Consider the following 22,412-nt stretch of genomic DNA (forward strand, 5'->3'; position numbering starts at 1 on the left):
AACCCTGTCTCACCATCACCTCCTACATTAGAAAGCTTCCACACGGTGTTTTATAAGTAGTCTGCGCAGACTGTTTTAAAAGTGAACTAGTTGTGCGCATGAACCCAAATTCTATTTTTAATAGTACTTGAGTGAAATTTATCATATATATTTGAGAACTGAATCTGTGGTGGTAGATAAGTAAATAATACAGACAAATTATGTAAATTTAAAAATTAAAACAATTTTCAGACATATATTTACTACCACTTTCTTATTTTTACTAGAAGTTCTATTAAATGGCTCTTTCGTAAACTGGTTTTCCTTCATATTGATCTTATCGGACTACCTATAAGAAACCGTGTTGTGGCTTTCAGTTGTAGGAGGCGTTGGTCTCACCCAATACGTACTACTGTGATGAGAATGCAATATTTTGTAGTGATGAATGATGAAACTTTTTGAACATAAGTGGTTTAAGCCAGTTAAAAAATTTTTAGCGTTGGCTTCTACTTCTGGTATGGTCTAAAATACAGTCATAACATTATATTAAATCAAAATTTAAACATCTTTTTTATTTACATATTAAGATGAACACAATGTCTTGTTTTTTCAAGATAAATTTAAGGAACAAAATAATTGTGTTTACAGTACCATTAAAAAAAATATTTGGGGAAACGTTATCTTGTAAGTGGATTTAGATTTTTTTCTGAAGATAAGCTGAAAAATATTTTTTTATCACTCATTTCGATTAATTGATAAAAATTTTAGTAACCATATTTAAAAAAATACATTGCTATTCCTTATAATTAAATATAAATTCATCGTTATTTTTTTTAAAGAAATATTTATAAAAAATTCCTTCAGAAAGAATATGGGCCTTTCATTTCTGCAATAATTCAATGTGTTGCGGAAGAACTGGATCTCTGTATTAGTTAAAATATTTTGTAGATTTCTCAGAAATTTTTTACAAGTGTTTTCTGTTTGAACCTAATAATTTTTACACTGATTAAAACAGGTTTTTAGTAGTAATTATTGAAGTAATTATAGAAGTAAATGATTTTATTGAAGTGATATTGTAGATATAGTCACTTAATTCTCTTCCATTATCACTTAAAACACATAGAGGTAACCAGCAGTTCTGAGATAAGTATGTTTCAACTATTTAAATGTAATGGTAGTTGAAATTATATTAAAACAATTTTGCTAAAGCAGGAATCAATCGTGACACTTTTGCTACCAAATTAAACATTAAAAAAATATCCTCTATAAACTCCGGGCAGATTGCATGGATGCCAACTGATCCGCTTTCTGGAATAGTTTCAATAAAGTGGTAGCAAATTATACAGTAAAATTCGTTAGAGAAGGATAGTTACTCCCACTTTTTAATGGAGTATCCAGAACGTTGCATTTTATATGATACTTATAATTTTTGATACTTAGTGGTAAGAAAATTATTTAAAAGGAAACTAAGAGTGACTTAAATTTCGCTACCACTGGAAAATACTATTTTACAAAGCGGAGCAAGTTGGCATCTCTGAGATTGCCTGGTGCGCAAGTGATGTTAAAACAAATCCAATTGCCGCAAAATGTACTTTTATATGAATTATAAACCATAAAACTAAAGCATTTTAACAGGTAGTATTTCGTGAGCCGTGATAGCGCAGGCAACACCTACTGAGCCATGATTGCGCAGACAACACCTATATCTGAGAGCCTCCACATGTTTTCTTACATGTAGTCCGATCAAACCACTATGAAGATAAACTAGTTTACAAAAGAGCCGTTTAAGAGAAAATCTAGCAAAATTAAGAAAGTTGTAGCAAATATTTCTCTTAAAATTTGTTTAATTTATTAATATGATTGGTGTGTCTTAATATTTGTTGACCACCACAAATTCAATTCTCAAATAGATAAGATAAATTTCTCCCTATTACTTAATAAAAAGAATTTGGGTTTATGCCATAACTGCCAACATTTAATCCTTTCAAGGATCATTTTCCCCAGTGGTAGTAAAGCGAATTTAAATTACAATTTTAGGCTGAAACATAAGCTGTAATTTGAACAAGATTATGCCGACTATCCCAACAGCAATGCATATTAATATATATGGTTATTTTTTTTAGAAATAGTGGTTGATCAAAAAGATTATAAATGCAAGGAATGCATAGAAAGCATACATTTTACTATCACTTTAAATACAGAAATAAAATTTTTCGCCCAATGCGTAAAAGTTAGCAGGAATGGTTTATGCGCATAGCTGGCTCACTTTTTAAACAGTCTGCGCAGACTACTTATAAAAAATCGACCGGGTTCGAATCCCGGCGTTGGCTGGTCGATACGAATTCCACATCCAGCTTGCACCAACCACAGTGCTGACGTAAAATATCCTCTGTGACTTTCCAACCTCTGTAACGCAAATGAGGGTTAGTTTCATCAAAAAGTCCTCCACAAAGCCAATTTTCTCCCAATACTTAATCAAGGAGTTCCCTTGTCTTTTAGATTGGGTTCAAAAATTCAAGGCTACGGAGCAGGATATTGCCAGTTGTAAACCCAAAAAATTGGGTCAACTGCTCAATGACTGTTTTAAAATAAAATAAAATCGGTAGAAACTGGTTTTCGTCTTAGAGAATAATCACTTTAAGTGTGAAATTCAAATAGAAAAAACAATCAAAATGTTTTAATTGCCACTCAAGGATTACTTAATTTAAGATATTTCCGAAATGCCTTTCGTTGCTTTTACGCATTTTCTAAAAATGCTTTGCATATAATCCTACGAAAAAAAACTGAAAGATGTTATTTTTTGTAAGAAAAATATATTCTCAAAACTGTAAACTCGTACGAGAGTTACTTAGGAAAAGGAACTAATTGGCTTATACTCTCAACATTTCAAATAAGTGTCGCTGGAAAACCTCTGTGCAACTTTAACTACTTCCCTAAACTTTCCAGATATTCCCTGCGAGTAGAAACAAAACAAAAGCCACGCAGCGCTTATAAATCTAAATTTTCCCCCCTCTCAGAACGCTAGCTCAACCACCGAGCAATTTTATATCACTAAACTTTCCTCCCTATTTTTTCCACGCGCACAAATAATACAAAAAGTTTTTGCTCCTTTTATCTAAATTTCTACGGAGTAACTCACAAAGCACGTTTTGCTCAGGTAAGAAACATCGATCTTGTGGTTTACTCCCAAGCCACGAGGTGGAGCTCTTTTACAAAGTCCGGAATAAAGGGAAAAGTAGGGAGTTTTCGGGAATTGGAGAGGGGAAGAGGGAATCGTACAATCTACCAAAGCAAAATTTCTGCTTCACTAAAACACGCGCCTTGCTTTGAAGAGGGAAACTCGCATCGTTTAGACCGCCCACTATGTTGCACATGTCTTTAGTTTTGGTAGCTACACTGACTATGGGTGAGTTTTTAAATAATTATTGTTAAACAATAAAAATGTATTTATTTAATTAAAAAAACTCCACACGATTTTTTTAAAAATAAAATTCCCGATTTTCATTTTTTATTTCTATTAATTTCAAAATTTTTAAGTTGGTAAATAATAAATAAATAAAATTTTATTTTGGTTTTTAATTTTCTTTTATTTACTAAAATTATGAGAATATTTTTTTTTATTTATTATTTTTAATAATAATTTTATTTTATGGTTACACACAAGTCAGTATGAAATTGCAGAAATATTAACGTTACTTTATTAGTAATTTATATAAACACCATTTAAATTTTTTTTTTCATACTTCACTCTCTGCTTTAATAACTTGCTTCGCAAAATTCACAGAATATTGAACGGAGTGTTAGTAAATATTTATCAGTGTTCATGGAATTAGTGAATATGCTTAAGTTTGTAAATAATAAATATATAAAATTTTATATTGATTTTTTTTATTTTTTTTATTTACTAAAATTATAAGAATATTTTTTTTATTTATTATTTTTAACAATAATTTTATTTTATGGTTACACACAAATCAGTAGGAAATAGCAGAAATATTAACATCGCTTTATTGGTAATTTATATTTATGTACACACCATTTAAATTTTTTTTTCATACTTCACTTTCTGCTCTAATAACTTGCTTTGCAAAATTCTCAGAATATCGAACGGAGCGTTAATAAATATTTATCAGTGTTCATGGAATTAGTGAATATGCTTAAGTTGGTAAAGAATAAATATATGAAATTTTATATTGGTTTTTTACTTTTTTTTATTTGCTAAAATTAAAAGAATATTTTTTTTAATTTATTATTTTTAATAATAATTTTACTTTATGGTTACGCACAGATCAGTATGAAATTTCAGAAATATTAGCATTACTTTATAGGTAATTTATATTTATATTAACACCATTTAATTTTTTTTTCGTACTTCACTCGTTGCTTTAATAACTTGCTTCGCAAAATTCACAGAATATTGAACGGAGCGTTAATAAATATTTATCAGTGTTAATGGAAATAGTGAATATGCTTAAGTTTTTAAATAATAAAATTTTATATTAGTTTTTTATTTTTTTTATTTACTAAAATTATAAGAATATTTTTTTTATTTATTATTTTTAACAATAATTTTTTTTTATGGTTACACACAAATCAGTAGGAAATTGCAGAAATATTAACATTACTTTATTGGTAATTTATATTTATATAAACACCATCTAAATTTTTTTTATACTTCTCTCGCTGTTTTAATAACTTGCTTTGCAAAATTCGCAGAATATTGAACGGATAGTTAATAAATATTTATCAGTGTTCATGGAATTAGTGAATATGCTTAAGTTGGTAAATAATAAATATATAAAATTTTATATTGGTTTTTTTATTTCTTTTTATTGACTAAAATTATAAGATTATTTTTTTTCATTTATTATTTTTAATAATAATTTTATTATATGGTTTCGCACAAATCAGTATGAAATTGCAGAAATATTAACATTACTTTATTGGTAATTTATATTTATATAAACACCGTTTGAATTGTTTTTTTTTATACTTCACTCGCTGCTTTAATAACTTGTTTTGCAAAATTCACAGAATTTTGCAAAGAAATTGGAAGAATCCAGAATAATAAATATTTATCAGTGTTCATGGAATTTGTGTATATGCTAAATAAGAAACAAGACTAAAAAAAAGGAAAAATTGCATTTAATTTTGTATGTGAAATCCACAATGTCTCTAGAATCGCCAAGACAATACATCCATGAACGGCAGCTCTTAATCAGAATATTTAATTATGAAAGGAAATCTATTTTTTAATAAGATATTGATATCAATTATTATTTTTTTAGATTGAACTTAGCCTGGAGAATTAAAAAAAAGGGAAAAAAATTATGGGGTTTTCGGAAAGTTCATGTCGATTTTTGATAGGTTGGGATCTCAAAGGTCCGCCAAAAATAATGAAGTGGTAGCAAAATTTACACAATAAAATATTTTTCGTGTTTTTAAAAATGGATCATTAAATAATCAAACTTACAGCAAATAAAGAAGTATGATAAATTATTGATGAATATTACTTAAACTGAAGTGGTCAATTTCAAATTGCTTTAATGAGTAATTAGCAACTGCGTTAATATTTTTGGCGTGACTCTCAGAGCTCCACCTATCGAAAATCCGCATGAACTTTTCAGACTAAAGATCTTAAAATTTTTTTTCCTTATGCATGGTTTTATTAACATTTCTGAACTAAGAAAAAAAACTTTTTGAAAGTCTATATCATGTTGAATGACTTATATATTACGCAGGAGCAGTAAATTTTCGAAACATTAGTTCCTATATAATGACATAAATTTAAGAGAAATTGATTAAAGAATTTAGATGCCAGTCAGTCCATCATAACAATATATAATATCCGACAATAATTCAACTTATAATAACTTTTTAATATTTTATACTACATAATAATGTCATTTTCACTATTAATTCTTCGATTTTGAAGTCTTAAAAATAAAAATGCTAAATCGACAACTTTTAATTTTAGCTTAAGGAAGAGATTCGAGTATTTTATTGTATTGCGTTTGCTTTCTTATTAGACACATCCATTAAATTCGAGAAATGTATGTCTGAAAAAATATATTTGGGCAGTTAATAACATTTACTTGCACTTTTTTTCTCGACAAAATATAATTTTGAGAATGCTTACATGAGTTGTTTTTTGACCGTTCTATCCGGAGAATTGTTTAAAAAACTTTTGTTTTTCTCACTTAAAAGCTACGGGATGAGTACGATAAATTAAGGAGCAATTATTTTACGTTCTTTTGGATAAGTTATGAAGTACTGTTTTAAAATATTATTGCATATTTTAACAAATCACACTTTATGTAATTATTTTCTTATCTATTGATAACTTTGTTTAATTTATTTAAGAAAAGATAAATAAGAATTTGTTTTAAAACTCCCACATTGCATAGCCTGGTAATAATAATACGTTAATGTTATGCATATTTCAGCATATTCAGCAATGCAATTTTAGTAAATTTAGGAATCTCTGTTTTGGAAACAAGAAAAAGATGTTTGTAAAAATATTTTTTTGATAGCCCCTCATTCAAATACTTGGCAGCTATTTTTAAATTTTTTATTCCGTACTTACTATCAACTATAATCGGGGCATAAAGCTTACAGAGACTCCAACTACTGTGGATTATCCGTAGTTTCCGAAAATATTTTTTCTAGTAGCTGCAAGGGTAATGTAATAGAGCGTTGGCCTTCAAATAGGTGAACCGTTTACGAATCTCAGTGATGGCTGGTCAATACGAATTTCGCCCCCAGCTCGTACCGACCACAGCGCTAACGTAAAATACCACTCGTGGTAGACGGATCATGAGTTAGAGTCCCTTTATCGCCTGACTAAAACACATAATTTAATGCAAATGAGGATCAGTACCATTAAAAAGTCCTATACGAGGGCAAAAATTCTCCCAATACTTGATCCTATTGCTCCTTATCTTCTGGATATGGTTCAAAACTACAGGCTACGGCGTTGAACGTTGGTAGTCGTAAACCCAAAATTGGGTCAGCTGTTCAACGACGATTACAAAATAAAATAAAAAAATATTAAATGAATTTTTCTATCACTAAACGTAGGTGTTTTAAACAGTTATATATAAGGTCATATAGACGAATGCTTCGTCCTTTAACCCTCTGCACTCCAAGTACTTTTAAGTGCTGTTTGAAATGTTAATGAAAGCATCAGAGCACTTAAAAAACATGATGCAGTATTTTCAAATAATTTTGAAAGTTCAGAAATAGTGCGCTTACTAAATATTAAGAAATAAAAAAAAATCATGTTAGAGTGGTGTCTGCTTATGCAACGCCTCCTATAACTGAAAGCCTCCAAACGGTTTCTTACAGGTAGTTCGATCAGACCACTATAAAGGTAAACCAATTTACGAAAGAGCCATTTAATAAAAAATCTAGTTTAAATAAAAAAAGTGCTGGTAAATGTATGTCTATAAATTTGTTTAATTTATGTGTATAATTGGTTTGTCTTATTTACTTGTCAACCACTACAGATTCAATTCTCAAATGTATACGATAAATTTCTCTTAATTACTTTTAAAGTTGAATATGGTTTCATTCTCACCACTGGTTCACTTTTTATTCCGTTGAAAAAATGCTATGTTTATTAAGAGAAAGTACGTTTTGTTTTGTCTGATTTCATAACTTAAAAAGTTTTCTTTACTTATAATTTGCATATTTGTGGACACCCCCACGAACTTTTAAGATTGAGTCTTGGAATGTGAAAATCTGATCATTAAATAAAAAGTTATTTAGGGTGGAGCATTTTATAACGCACTGTAAGTCCGTTGTTTCAGAAAAAATTTCCATGTCATAGCAAGGATAATATATATATTTTAACAATCTCGAATTAAAAAAATTGTCTGCCACGAAACACAAACAACTGATACATATAAAATCATACAGACGGACAATTCCTTAACTTCTAACAATTTTGGAGAATTATCTGTTATATTCAAAACAGTTCTGCTTTAGTTTACTACCACTGAAAATATAATTTGAGAATACAAACATTCCTTAGCAGTAGGGGGCTCTGAGAAGAAGGCTAATTCACTTTTTATCTGGAGTTTTCAAATTTCGCATGAAAAACGACGTTGGATAAAAAATTTTGTACCTTTTATAATAGATTGTTCAGGTAGCTCAATTTAGTAGTTGAGCTACCTTTTAACAGGTTCCCAAATCTAACAACGACACCATGATAAATCTGATGTTCTACGACAACTTTAATAAATAAGTTAAAATAATGGCAATAAATGATAACACAGTTTTTTTTTAATAAAATTTACATAACCATACCTGCCAACTCTTCCGGATTTTCCGGAAGATTTTATTTTCATATTTAAAGTGGTAGTAATTATATACTATTTTTTCTTTTATAATCTTAATTTTTAAATGATATTGATCACCACTATTCTTACAAAAATTAAGCACATATATTAATATGCGTTACTGTTATGGTTGTGAACTTAAGTTTTCTCAAATACAACGTATTTGTTTGCTTAAAGTTGAAGTTTTAATTCCATTTTAATACCACTGGGGAAAATGATAATGGAAGGGATTAAAAGTTGGCAGGTATGCATAGCTGTTAACAAAGATGCCAACCCGGTAGTGTTAAGCCATCACCTCCTACATCAAAAAGCCTCCACACGGTCTTTTATAAGTAGTCCGCGCAGACAGTTTAAAAAGTGAAACATTTGTGCGCATGAACCCAAAACCTTTTATAAAAGTAATTGAGAGAAATTTATCATATATATTTCAGAATTAAATCTGTAGTGGTTGACAAGTGAATAAGGCAAACCAGTAATATTCATAAATAAAAAAAAATTTTAGTCATATATTTGCTACCACTTTCTTATTTTAACTAAATTTTGTATTAAACGACCAGTTCGGAAAGTGGATATCCTTCACAGTGGTTTGATCGGACTACGTATAAAAACCCGTGTGGAGGCTTTCAGTTATTGGAGGCGTTGGTTAAGCTCCTCGCAATGTGTCGTCTTAGCTCCTAGTGATCACGATGTAAAAAATGAAGGCAATGCTTAAATAATTTTTTCTTAGCATTCACTTAAAACTTTGACTGTACGGATTCCGTACTATAGTTCCAGAGATGCCAACTTGCTCCGGACAGCAATATATATTTTAAAGTGGTTGTTTATCAATTTTGATTCTTAGCTTAATAAATTCAATTTAGTAGATTTCTATCCACCACTATTTCTAAATAACTCGTAGTCTTATATAATTCACTACTTTATAGTATATAAGACATGCTATGCCTTTTGAAAAGCAAGTAAAAATAGAAAAATATTTGCAAAATTTACTTTGTAGTTAGTTACCGTATTTTTACTTTTTTTTGGCGTGTGCGGAGCAGTTGGCATCGCTGTAGTTCTTAAAATTGCTTAGATGTAATGAAGGTCAAAATTATTATAGGTGGAGTTTGTTTGGATAAGAAATAAAATCGTCTCGCATAAAATTTACTACCACTTTAAATATTCTAGAAAATTTTCGCCACAAAAAGAGAAACGTTTGCTTTGGTGAACAGGATCATTTAAATCTCGCAGGATGCTCCAATATCCACAAAAGTTATAATAAATTTGCAGGCCTGCCAATAGCTACACTTTTTGCAAAATGGTTTTTCAGTGGGTAGACATTTGTGTTACGGCACTTTTTAATAGATTTTTCAGGCAGCTCACTTTAGTTGTTGAGCTTCCTTTCTAAAACTTAAAAAAAATGTTCGTGATAATTGATAAATCTGATGTTCTACGACAACTTTAATGAATAATTTTTTTATGAAAATAATGGTAATAGATAAAAACAGAGTTTTCTAAATAAAATTTACATAGCTGTAACAAAGTTGCCAACCCTCTAGTCTTAATTCCTTGCAATGAGTCGTTTTAGCTCCCAGTGATCGCTATGTAAAAAATTAAGGCTATGCTTTAAAAATTTTACATTGGCATTCACTTAAAACTTTGACTGCACGGTTTCCGTGTCATATTTGTTAAAATTGTTTACATATAATCATACCCTCCAACTTATGAGGATTTTGAAAATAATTCTTTCTAGTGGTAGCGAACCAAAGTAGAAATTTTTAAAGCAAATCGATCTCTCATAAAACTTTTATCAGAACTTAAGAATCTAGCCATATGGCCTGCACTTTTATAAGTAATAGTGGACAAGTTACGCTAAAATTAATTTTTTTTAAATATTAAGACATTAATTTTGCTACCGTCTGAAAAGAAGATTTCTGAAACTACGGAAATTCCGTAGCAGTTGGAGGGTATGCATATAATGATGGTCAAAATTATTATAAGTGGAGTTTGTTTATATCAGAAATGAAATCGTGTCGCATAAAATTTACTACCACTTTAAATATTCAAGAAAATTCTGGCTATAAAAAGAGAAAAGTTTACTTAGGGGAACAGGATTACTTAAATCTCACAGGATGCTCCAATCGCTTTGTTTCCTGCTAAAGTTATAATAAATTTGCACGCCTGCCAATTTCTACACTTTTTACAAAATAGTTCATAAATGAGTAGACATTTAAAACCAAAGTTTTCAGAATTATTGGTATATTTGCCAGCGTTTTGAAAGCCACTCCGTAAAAGAGCTGGAATCAAATGGCGTTGTGAATGAACTTTTAAATCATTTATGTGGAGTGGTGTGGAAAATGAGTTTAAATGAATAAAAAATGATACATTAAAACATAAACATAGCAATCTCTATTATTTTTTTAAAAAAGCAAGGAAAGTTAGCAGTCATGAATTGGTGGCGAATTAAGCAGTAAAATTTCTAGAATAAGGAAAATTATACCCACTTTTTAATGAAATAAGCATTATCACAATAAAGTTGCATTTCATATGATATTTCAAATTATTGATATGTATTGGTGAAAAAATTGCTTAAAATGGAAAATACTAAACTAAAAACAACTTAAATTTCGTCACCTCTGTAAGGTACTTTTCTACAAAATGGAGCAAGTTGGCATCTCTGATCTCGCCATCCAGAAATAAATATTCTTAGGAAGTTACATAAACTGTTCAGAGAACCCACGGATCTATACAAACTTCAAAAATTGGTGATGGAATTGAAAAAGATATTTTAACCCTTTAAAGGGCCATTTATTGAGTATATTATAGTAATTGATATAAGAAAAAGAGAAAAACTCATTTAATTTATAAAAATGCCATTTTTTTGGAGATAAATATATTTAACACCACCTATTCGGAACTTATTGACTTTTATTTTTCCTTATTTATAAAAATTTTTTTATGAATGCTACAAACTTCAAAAGGAATTATGTATTTTATAACCTTTATACGTTTCTGTAAACTAACAAATAGCTACCAATTTTATTCAAACGCAGTAAATTATTAACTAATGGAAACCTAAATTAAAAGAGGTAAAAAAGTGGTGGGAAGTATACTTCCCACGGCCTTCGAAAGGGTTAATCTATTTGTGACCACCCACTGAGCATTACATCGTAAGGAGAAGCATCAATACGACAATATTTAGTTTTAGTCTTAAATTGGATATGTTTGATTCTTCAACTACAGCAGAATTTCCGTCGCTTCAGAAAATATTTTCTGAAAATTGAAGTATTATCACTTTAATGAATTACTAATTCATTATAAACGTGATTTATCATTCATCATTTATCACAAAACATTCATCAGCAAACATCATCATTTAAAACAGTTTTCTTTCAAAGCTTCATATACGTGATTTAAAGAGGTACTAAAATGTCAGATAGACAAGTCATGCCATGTTCTAAAGTTCTGATAAATGTTTTATAAAAATTAGATTAGGTTTTAAAAATATCAGCTTACTAACACTTTTGTAACCATCGTTGAATAGCCGACCCAAATTTGAGTACACGACTACTAATGTTCAACTCCGTAGTCTTGTAACTTTAAACCCAATCCAGAAGACAAGGTAACTCCTGGATCAGAATCCCCAGAGGTATTGATTTGTTATGGGAGCTTAGAGGACTTTTTGACCCAGACAGATTTAACGTGCATCGGTCACCATTTAATACATATTTTTTATTTTATATTTTATAATTGTCGTTGAAAAACCGACCCAATTTTTTGCTTTTACGGCAAGTAATGTTCAACTCCGTAGCCTTGTAATTTTGAACCCACTCCAGATGTCAAAGGAACTTCTGGATAGAGTATTGGGAGAAATTTTCCTCCGTGGATGACTTTTTGACGGTACAAACATTCATTTCCGTTCCATGAAGAGGAAAATCACGGAAACCTCCCATGGTTAGTCTGACGGCAAAAGCACTCTAACCCATGATCCATCTACCCCTGAGGATATTTTTTGTCAACTCTGTGGTCGGATCGAGCTGGATGCGAAATTTGAATCGACCAGCCATGGCTGGAATTCGAACCCAGTTCACCTCAGTGGAAGGCGAATGCTCTTCCCCCGAAGTCACCGTGGCTCAGAGTTTTAGTATATAAGTGTTTCAATATCTTGTCCTACACCTGTACCATCTTTCAAATTTTGGAGATTCCTGGTATTAACTAATGACATAAGCTACTCATTCTTTTACATATTAATTGGCTATAGAAGATTGGTTTCAATACAAAAGAGTACCTTTTTAATATAATTTTACTGTCCTTAATTTCCGTTTCGATGTCAATTTTTCAATTATGCTGCTATTTAGAAGTAAAATGTGAGAATGATGAGGAATATTTCATACTTTTCTTTAATCTCTTCATTTTTAAATGCAACTGATACTAATATGATGCTTTTATGACTTTTTTGAAGTACTTAGAATACTTCTGAAGTATGGGTCATTTTTAAGTACATATTATTTCTTTGATACACCCATCTCCACTGTATTACTGTGATAATTATTTCTGCTATACCTGTTAATTTATTGAAAATGTCTTTAACCTCTTCAGACATGAGGTATATAATTGCGTTGAGTACCCAACTTTATACTGGGTACTTTAAGGAAGTCGCATATTTGTAAGATTTTTACATCAATTTTATGTATCTAATTTTGTGTAAAAAAAAAAAAATTGTCTGAACTCGGTTGATTAGTTCTTGAGAAATCGAGTCTTAAATATACGTCTTTCATAAAATTTTGTTTAATAAAATTTTTTCGACTATTATTTAATAAAATAATGAAAAAATAATAAATATTTATTGAAATTTATTTTTTACATGCAGTTATTTTTTGGATAAGCGAATCTTGTAATTGTGACCAAATAATTTCTGAATTCGCTGAAAAGTTCACGAGATATGGCAAAATACGCGAAAAGTAAAATTTACATTATGGGGATCATTATTTGGCTCGCTCTCCAGACCAGACTATGGGAGCCATATTTCCTAGTTCATGGCTACCCCAAATAGTTTGGGGGTCAGAAATCGGAATCCATTGAAAAAAAAATTAAATTTATTCAGAGAAAGTAAGTTTTTTGGAGAACTTCTTATGCGAATTGAAATTATTTTGCACATAATTATAAAATTCGTTATTCCTCAGATAATTCCCTGCAAAAAATAAATGTTGGTAAGTGCTTATTAAATTTTGTTATATTATTAAGTAATAGTAAAAAAGATTTTGAAGTGTCAGGTATAAAATATTTTGCATCCTTTTTAAGCATTTAATTTTACATGGCAAATTACAAAATTTCTCCGATCAAAAACATCCTAGCTCAAATTTTGTATTTTACCATGTGAAATTAGATATTTGTAAAAATTGTATACTAATTCAAAATTTTTCGTCTATTATTAAATAAAAAGAATGGAAAGTAATATATAGTGACTAAAATTAATTTTTTGCTAGAAAATATTTTTGAATAAACAAATTTTATAATTGTGAGCAGAAATTACTACCCTTATAATTCGGGAGGCAAAAATCCGAATCCGTTGAAAAAATGCTATGTTTATTAAGAGAAAGTACTTTCTTTTGTCTGATTTCATTACTTTAAAAGTTGTTTTTACTAATAATTAGCATAATTGAAGTTACCCCCACGAACTTTTAAGATTGAGTCTTGGAATGTAAAAATCCAATCATTAAATAAAAAGTTATTCTTAGTGGACCGTTTTTTGACTCACCGTACGTCCGTTGATTTAGAAAAAATTTNTACTGGGGATATTTCGAACTTTTGAAGCAGGGGTCATTTTCAAGTACATATTATTTCTTTGATACGCCCATCTCCATTGTATTACTGTGATAATTATTTCTACTATACCTGTTTATTCCTTGAAAATGCCTTTAAGGTCTTCAGACCAGAGGTATATAATTGCGTTGGGTACCCAACCTAATACTGGGTACTTTAAGGAAGTCGCAAATTTGTACGATTTTTTACTTCATTTTAATGTATCTAATTTTGCGTGAAAAATGCAAAATTTGTCTGAACTCGGTTGAATAGTTCCTGAGAAATCGAGTCTTAAATATACGACTTTTATAAAATTCTGCTTCTCAGGAGCGTTTCAACCGATTTCGCGCAATTCAAAACTTTTTCGACTATTATTTAATAAAATAATAAAAAATAATAAATATTTACTAAAATTTATTTTTTACATGCAGTTATTTTTCGAATAAACGAATCTTGTAATTGTGTGCAAATATTTTTTGAATTCGCTGAAAAGTTCACGAGATATGGCAAAATACGCGAAAAGTAAAATTAACATTATGGGAATCATTATTTGGCTCGTTCTCCAGACCAGACTATGGGGGCCATATTTCCTAGTTCATGGCTACCCCAAATAGTTTGGGGGTCAGAAATCGGAATCCATTGAAAAAAAAGATAAATTTATTCAGAGAAAGTAAGTTTTTTGGAGAACTTCTTATGCGAATTGAAATTATTTTGCACATAATTATAAAATTCGTTATTCCTCAGATAATTCCCTGCAAAAAATAAATGTTGGTAAGTGCTTATTAAATTTTGTTATATTATTAAGTAATAGTAAAAAAGATTTTGAAGTGTCAGGTATAAAATATTTTGCATCCTTTTTAAGTATTTAATTTTACATGGCAAATTACAAAATTTCTCCGATCCAAAACGATTTCGCTCAAATTTTGTATTTTACCATGTGAAATTAGATATTTGTAAAAATTGCATACTAATTCAAAATTTTTCGTCTATTATTAAATAAAAAGAATGGAAAGTAATATATAGTGACTGAAAATAATTTTTTGCTAGAAAATATTTTTGAATAAACAAATTTTATAATTGTGAGCAGAAATTACTACCCTTATAATTTGGGAGGCAAAAATCCGAATCCGTTGAAAAAATGCTATGTTTATTAAGAGAAAGTACTTTCTTTTGTCTGATTTCATTACTTTAAAAGTTGTTTTTACTAATAATTAGCATAATTGAAGTTACCCCCACGAACTTTTAAGATTGAGTCTTGGAATGTAAAAATCCAATCATTAAATAAAAAGTTATTCTTAGTGGACCGTTTTTTGACTCACCGTACGTCCGTTGATTCAGAAAAATTTTTCCTTGTCGCAGCAAGGGTAATATATATATATTTCAACAATCCAGAATTGAAAAAAATTGTCTGCCGCGAAGCACAAGTAACTGACTATTTACTTAAGTTCTCACAATTTTTTTAAAATTATCTGTTTGATTCAAAACAATTCTGCTTTAGTTTACAACCCCTGCAAAATATAATTCGAGAATACAACGATTCCGTAGTATTTGAAGTTTCTGCGAATAATGTCATTTCACTTCTTAGTCTAGAATTTTTATATTTCGCAGGAAAAACGCCGTTTGATAAAATATTGTGTACCTTTTAATAGATTGTTCAAGTAGCTCACTTTAGAAGTTGAGCTTCCTTTCAATATGTTTGAACTCCGTTTACTTTTAGAACACTGATATAAATCTGATATTCTACGACAACTTTAATGAATAGGGTTTTATTAAAATACTGGTAATGAATGATAACACAGTTTTTTTTTAACAAAATTTGCATAGCTGTTACAAAGATGCCAATCCGGTAGTCTTAGCTTCTCGCTATGACTACCGGATCTTTGCTTCTAGTGATCGTGATGTAAAAAATTAAGGCTATGCTAAAAAATTATGGTAAAAAGAGTTTGTTTATATCAGAAATAAAATCGTCTCGCATAAAATGCACTACCACTTTAAATATTCAAGAAAATTATTTCGATAATAAAGAGAGAAGTTTGCTTGGTGCAACAGGATTACATAAATCTCGCAGGATGCTCCAACTGCTCCGCTTTCTGCGAAAGTTATACTAAATTTGCAGGTTCAGCCAACTACTGCACTTTTTGCAAAGTAGTTTAGAAATGGGAAGACATTTAAAACCAAATCTTTATGTCACCACTATATATAATTTCGTCACCACTATAAAGTACTTTTTTACAAAATGGAGCAAGTTGGTATCTCTGATCTCGCTATCCAGAAATAAATATTCTTAGGAAGTTACTTAAACTATTCCGAGTACCCGCGGATCTATACAAACTTGAAACTTGAACTGAATTGATTATATTTGTGACCACCCACTAAGCATTACATCTTAAGGAAAAGCATCAAGATGACAATATTTAGTTTTGGTCTTAAATTGGATATGTTTGATTCTTCAACTACTGCTGAATTTCCGCTGCTTCAGAAAATATTTTTTTGTAGAAGTAACAAATGTGATATATTATCAATTAAATGAATTATATTTACAACAGTTTGCTCCACCGCTTCATATAGCTGATTCAAAGAGTTACAAAAATGTCAGATAGACAAGTCATGTCATGCTCTGAAGTTCTGATAAATGTCTTATAAGAATAAGATTAGGTTTTAAAAATATCTGCTTCAGTTTACTAACACTTTTGTAACCATCGTTGGACAGCCGACCCAAATTTGAGTTTAATATTACTGAAGTTCAACTCAGTTGCCTTGTAATTTTGAACCCTATCCAGAAGACAAGGGTACTCCAGAATCGGTACCCCCAGAGGTATTGATTTGTTATAGAAACTTGGAGAACTTTTTGACCCAGACAGATTTAACAAGCATCGGTCATTTAATACACGGGAACTTACTAACGCTGAGCAAAATATTCAGGATAGCTTCTAATGTTGGAGAATGTACAGGGACTTTTTTATTTAATATTTTATAACCGTCGTTGCACAGCCGACCCAATTTTTGGGGTTTATACCTACTAATGTTCGACTCAGTAGCCTTGTAATCTTGAACTGAATCCAGAAATCAAGAGAACTCCTGTATAGAGAATTGGGAGAAAATTTCTTTCATGGCGGACTTTTTGCTGGTACAAGCCTGCATTTGCGTTCCATGGAGAAGGAAACCACGAAAATCTGCAGTTAGACTGACGGCAAGATGACTCCGAACATTTGCAACTAAAACAAAAGTAGCATAGAGTCATAACATTATAACCGTAGTTGAACTGCTAACCTAATTTTAGGTTTACGACTACTTATGTTCAAATCAGTATCCTCGTATTTTTGAACCCAATCCAGAAGTGTAGAAAACTCCCGGATCAAGTATTGGGAGAAATTTGCCGACGTGGAGAAGTTTTTGATGAAACTCACCCGTCTTTGCGTTACATGGTGAGGAAAACCACGAAAATTGAAACCACGAAACCACTGACAACAAGGGGACTCTAACCAATTATCCGCCTACCACTGAAGATATTTTATATCGGCACAGTGGTCGGTGCAAGCCGGATGCGGAATTCATATCGATCAGCCATCTCTGGGATTTGAAAACGGTTAACTTCATTGGAAGGCAAGCGCTCTATCCCCTGAACTACCACCGCTCAATGTGCAGAGGCTGGAGAAAATTATAGAATCACTTCGATGCTAATTCTTAATAAACAATCTTTCTTTTTGTAGCAAATGTTTAGGTAAATTTTACAGGGCAAACCTGTATGCACAATTTGAATGATCATGCTTGAAACTTTCAGAAATGGTGTAATTTTTACTCATGAAAAGCTCACAAGGACCAAAATGAGGCAAGGAAATTGATTAATTCATTCTACGAGGCTCATCCAGAAAGTGGGTTTCCCTAATTTTTTTAAAAAAAGAACTCACACTTTCAGGAACTTATTTATTGGCAACAAGAACAGCAATGTTTCAGCTATTTTTCAACTAAGCCACCACCAGAATTGAGACACTTGTATCGTGGGATCAACTTTTGTATCCCTCTGTCGTAGAACTCTGCCGCCTGCGAATGGAACCAGCATGTGCCGAAAAACCGGACACCCGAACACAAAATTCAACGCTTAGGACGCTGTCGGTACGAAAAGTGATGTGTACGGTGCTCTGGGACAGGAAGGGCATTCTGCTCATTGACTTCCATCCAAACAGTGAACGCTAAAAGTTACTGTGAAACACTGAAGAAATTGCGACGTGCCATTCAAAACAAGAGTCGTGGCAGGTGTTGTGCTTCTCCATGACAATGAATGATCTTGCTCACAGCGATTTTCACGTTTTCTTACACCTCAAGAAATGTCTTTCCTCCGGTGAGCGTTTTTGCAACGACGAAGAGCTGAAGACGCCTGTCTCACGCTGGTTCCACTCACAGGCGGCAGAGTTCTACGACAGAGGGATACGAAAGCTGATCCCACGGTGCGACAAGTGTCTCATTTCTGGTGGTGGCTATGCTGAAAAATAGCTGAAACATTGCTGTACTTGTTGCCAATAAACAGGTTCCTGAAATTGTGAGTTCCTTTTTTTAAAAAAATAGGGAAACTTACTTTCTGGATGAGACTCGTAGTTTTAATACCTTCTAGTTTGAAACTTCAATTAAGGATTGCGATTTTTATGATATAATCCTTTCTTTCTTTATAATTGTATTGAAAATGGAAAGATAGAACTTTTAATTTTAAACGCTCATTTTGGTCGATGTAAATTTTACATGAGTTGAAAGGAATCCATCTCCCAAAACCTCAAACAGTATCCTTCAAACTGTGACAAGAGTTTTGAAATGTTAAAATCTCCTAAAATATTTGTAAAATCTTCCAAAGACATGAAAAATCTTGTTTCAATACGAAAGAGCGCCTTTTTTTTATAACTTTACTGCCCCTAATTTCCGTTTCGATGTCAATTATTCAATTATGCTGCTATTTAAAAGTTTAATAGGAAGATAATGAGCAATATTTCATACTTTTTTTTTCATCTCTTTATTTTTAAATGCAACTGATACTAATATTATGCTTTTGTGACTCATTTGAAAAACAGGACCTATTACGAACTTTTGAAGTAAGGGTCATTTTTAAGTTCACATTATTTCTTTGATACACCGCATCTTCTGTGATAATTACTTTTACCATACATGTTTATTTCTCGAAAATGTCTTTAACCTTTTCGGAACATTTGCTTTCGGTACCCAACCCAATACTGGGTACTTTAAGAAAATCGTATATTAGTACGATTCTCCACATCATTTTAAAGTATCTAATTTTACGTGAAAAATGCAAAACTTGTCCGAACTGTGGTGAATAGTTCTTGAAAAATCATGTTTTAAATATACGGCATTTTTAAAATTCATTATCTAATTTCGCTAAATATTTTGCCTTTTCCCATGCAAAATTACGTATTTTAACACGTTCACGCCGGGAAAAGTGAAAATACTGGTACGGGAAAAGAGAAAATACTGGTCTATTTCAATATTAGATAATATTCGGGAGGAGTTAATCTATTCTCAACAATAACAATTCACTATAAGGAAATTTATCACGGCGAAGAAGCAATTCAATATAAAAATTGCATCCGTTAAAAACAATTGGCAGCTATGGATTTTTATTATTCCCGGAAAAAAACTAAAAAATGAAATTTATTGTTACCAGTTTTTACTCCGGTGCGCTGCCAAGATGACGCAATCTAGCGAGACGGATCGGTGGGTCACCCCGGCGTGAACGTGTTAAAATGAAGTAAAAAATGTATACTTTACAATTCAAAACTTATTCGTCTATTATTTAATAATATAGTGAAAAATAATATTTGTTTACTATGAGTTATTTTTCACATTGAGTTATTTTTTTCAAAAACGCATTTTCTAATTGGGTGCAAAAATTTTTTTAGTTCCCTGAAAAGTTCTTGAGATATGACGAAATACGCGAATAGTAAAATTAACATTATAGGGATAATTATTTGACTCGTTCTACTGACTAGACAATGGGAACGGAATTTCTTAGTTCATGGCTACCCCTAACATTTTTGGGGTCAGAAATCCGAATCAGTTAAAAAAAAAAAAGGTAAATTTATTCAAAGAAAGTAAGCTTTCTCGAGAAAACGATTTGAAAAATGTTCACACTTAGTTATAAAATTTTTTATACCAAAGATAACTTCGAGCAAAAAATAAATTTTGGTAATTGATTATTATTTTTAATTATTTTATTAAATAATAGTTGAAAAGGTTTTTAAGTGTCAGGTATACAACTTTTTAAATTCTTTTAAAGTATTTAATTTTATATGGCAAATTATAAAATTTGTAGTATCCAAAACGATTTTGCTCAAATTTTGTATTTTGCCATGGGAAATTAGATACTTTAAAATAAAGTAAAAAATCGTATACCTTACAATTAAAATTTTCCCGTCTATTATTAAATAAAAAAAAAGTAGTAAATAGTTACTAAAATTTATTTTTTCTTGGAATTGACTTTGGATAAAAAAATTTTATAAGTGTGAGCAAAAATTTTTTCAATTCATTTAAAAATTTCTCGAGATAAGGCGAAATAGACAAGAAGTAAAACTAACATCAAGAGGTCCCAACTTTGGATTGCTCTCCTAACCAAGCTATGGGGACCATTTTTCCCAGATTGCGGTTACCCCCTATATATTAGGAGTCAAAAATCCAAATCCGTTAAAAAAATTCAATGTTTATTCAGAGAAATTACGTTTTTTTGGCTTGATTTCGTAACTTAACACGTTCACCCCGGGAAAAGTGAAAATACTGGTAGTAGAACTATTTCAATATTAGATAATATTCGGGAGGAGTTAATCTATTCTCAACAATAACAATTCACTGTAAGGAAATTTATCACGGCGAAGAAGCAATTCAATATAAAAATTGCATCCGTTTGTTGCAATTGGTAGTTATGGATTTTTATTACTCCCGGAAAAAAACTAAAAAATGAAATTTATTGTTACCAGTTCTTACTCCGGTGCGCTGCCAAAATGAGACAATCTAGCGTGACCAACCGGTGGGTCACCCCGGTGGGTCACCCCGGTGTGAACGTGTTAAAAAGTTGACTTTACTAATAATTAGCATATTTCGGGTCGCCTAATCGAACCATTAAGATCGAGTCCTAAAACGTGAAAATCCGATCATTAACCCCTAGGGGACGGTTGATTCAGAAGAGCATTTGTACAAAATCAGAATCAAGTTGTAATTAAATAAAATACGGTAACTTAAATGTAGTCGTTGCTAATTTGACAGACTTACTTTGCTTTTACTTTAATTATTGTTAGTTTAATCATATATATAATCAATATATAATCATATATATACAATCATATATATAATTCAAAGAATAAATAAATTTTTTTATTTTGCACATAGTAATGGTGAATTAAATAAATCAAACAATTATAACTACGCCCACAAATAAACTGCTAAAGAATTACTTTGTTTACCAGTTTTATCCTTTTACCCTGATTGATACAGTTTTATGCTGGCACGTATTTGTGACAGTCGGCCCGAAAGGGTAAAATAAAAAGCTATTCACGGTGGTCCATTTTTTTGAAGCACTGTACGTCCGTTGTTTCAGAAAAAAAATTTCCTTGCTATAGTAAGGGCAATGTATATATATATATATATATATATTAACTATCTAGTTTTAAATAATTTTGTCTGCCACGAAACTTAAGTAACTGATACATATAAAATCATATAGACAGAGGTTTACTATAGATCTAACATTTTTTCAAATTATTTGTTTCTATTCAAACCAATTCTGCTACCACTGAAAAAAATAATTAGAAAACTACAATGATTCTGTAGTATATCGAGTCACTGAGGGCAGGTGGATTCACTTTTAAAACTAAGACTTTTCTATTCCGTGGAACAAACGATCTTCAACAAAGTCTGGTGAAGAGTACCTTTTATATATTACCCAGGAAGCTCAACGTAGTAGTTGAGCCTTCTTTCAAAAACCTTTAATAGCTTTTTAGTGTTATAATAAACCGGATCATCTACGACAACTTTAATGAATATGTTTTCATTAAAATAATGGTAATAAGTGAAAACACAGTTTTTTTTTTAAAAAATTACATAGCTGTTAACAAAGATGCCAACCAATTAGTCTTAGTTCCTCGCAATTTATAAAGTGATCACGATGTAAAAAATTAAGGCTCAGCTTAACACGTTCAAGCCGGGGTAATCCACCGGTGGGTCACACTAGATTGTCTCATCTTGGCAGCGCACCGGTGTAAAAACTGGTAACAAATATATTTCCTTTTTTAGTTTTTTTTCGGGAATAATAAAATTCCATAA

General features: G+C 30.8%; 1 protein-coding gene across 1 annotated transcript in view; it reads left to right on the forward strand.

Moving 5' to 3' along the window:
- Nucleotides 1–3,223: 3,223 nt before the first annotated feature.
- Nucleotides 3,224–22,412, forward strand: part of LOC107455866 (uncharacterized) — a 251,210-nt gene continuing 232,021 nt past the window's right edge. Inside the window, exon 1 of the mRNA XM_016073588.4 lies at nucleotides 3,224–3,385. Within this exon, the coding sequence (XP_015929074.1) occupies nucleotides 3,343–3,385 (43 nt within the window). The 5' untranslated portion in view covers nucleotides 3,224–3,342. The remainder of the gene's footprint in view (nucleotides 3,386–22,412) is intronic.

The sequence above is a fragment of the Parasteatoda tepidariorum genome, chromosome X2, assembly GCF_043381705.1.
Source record: "Parasteatoda tepidariorum isolate YZ-2023 chromosome X2, CAS_Ptep_4.0, whole genome shotgun sequence".
Classification (NCBI taxonomy): domain Eukaryota; kingdom Metazoa; phylum Arthropoda; class Arachnida; order Araneae; family Theridiidae; genus Parasteatoda; species Parasteatoda tepidariorum.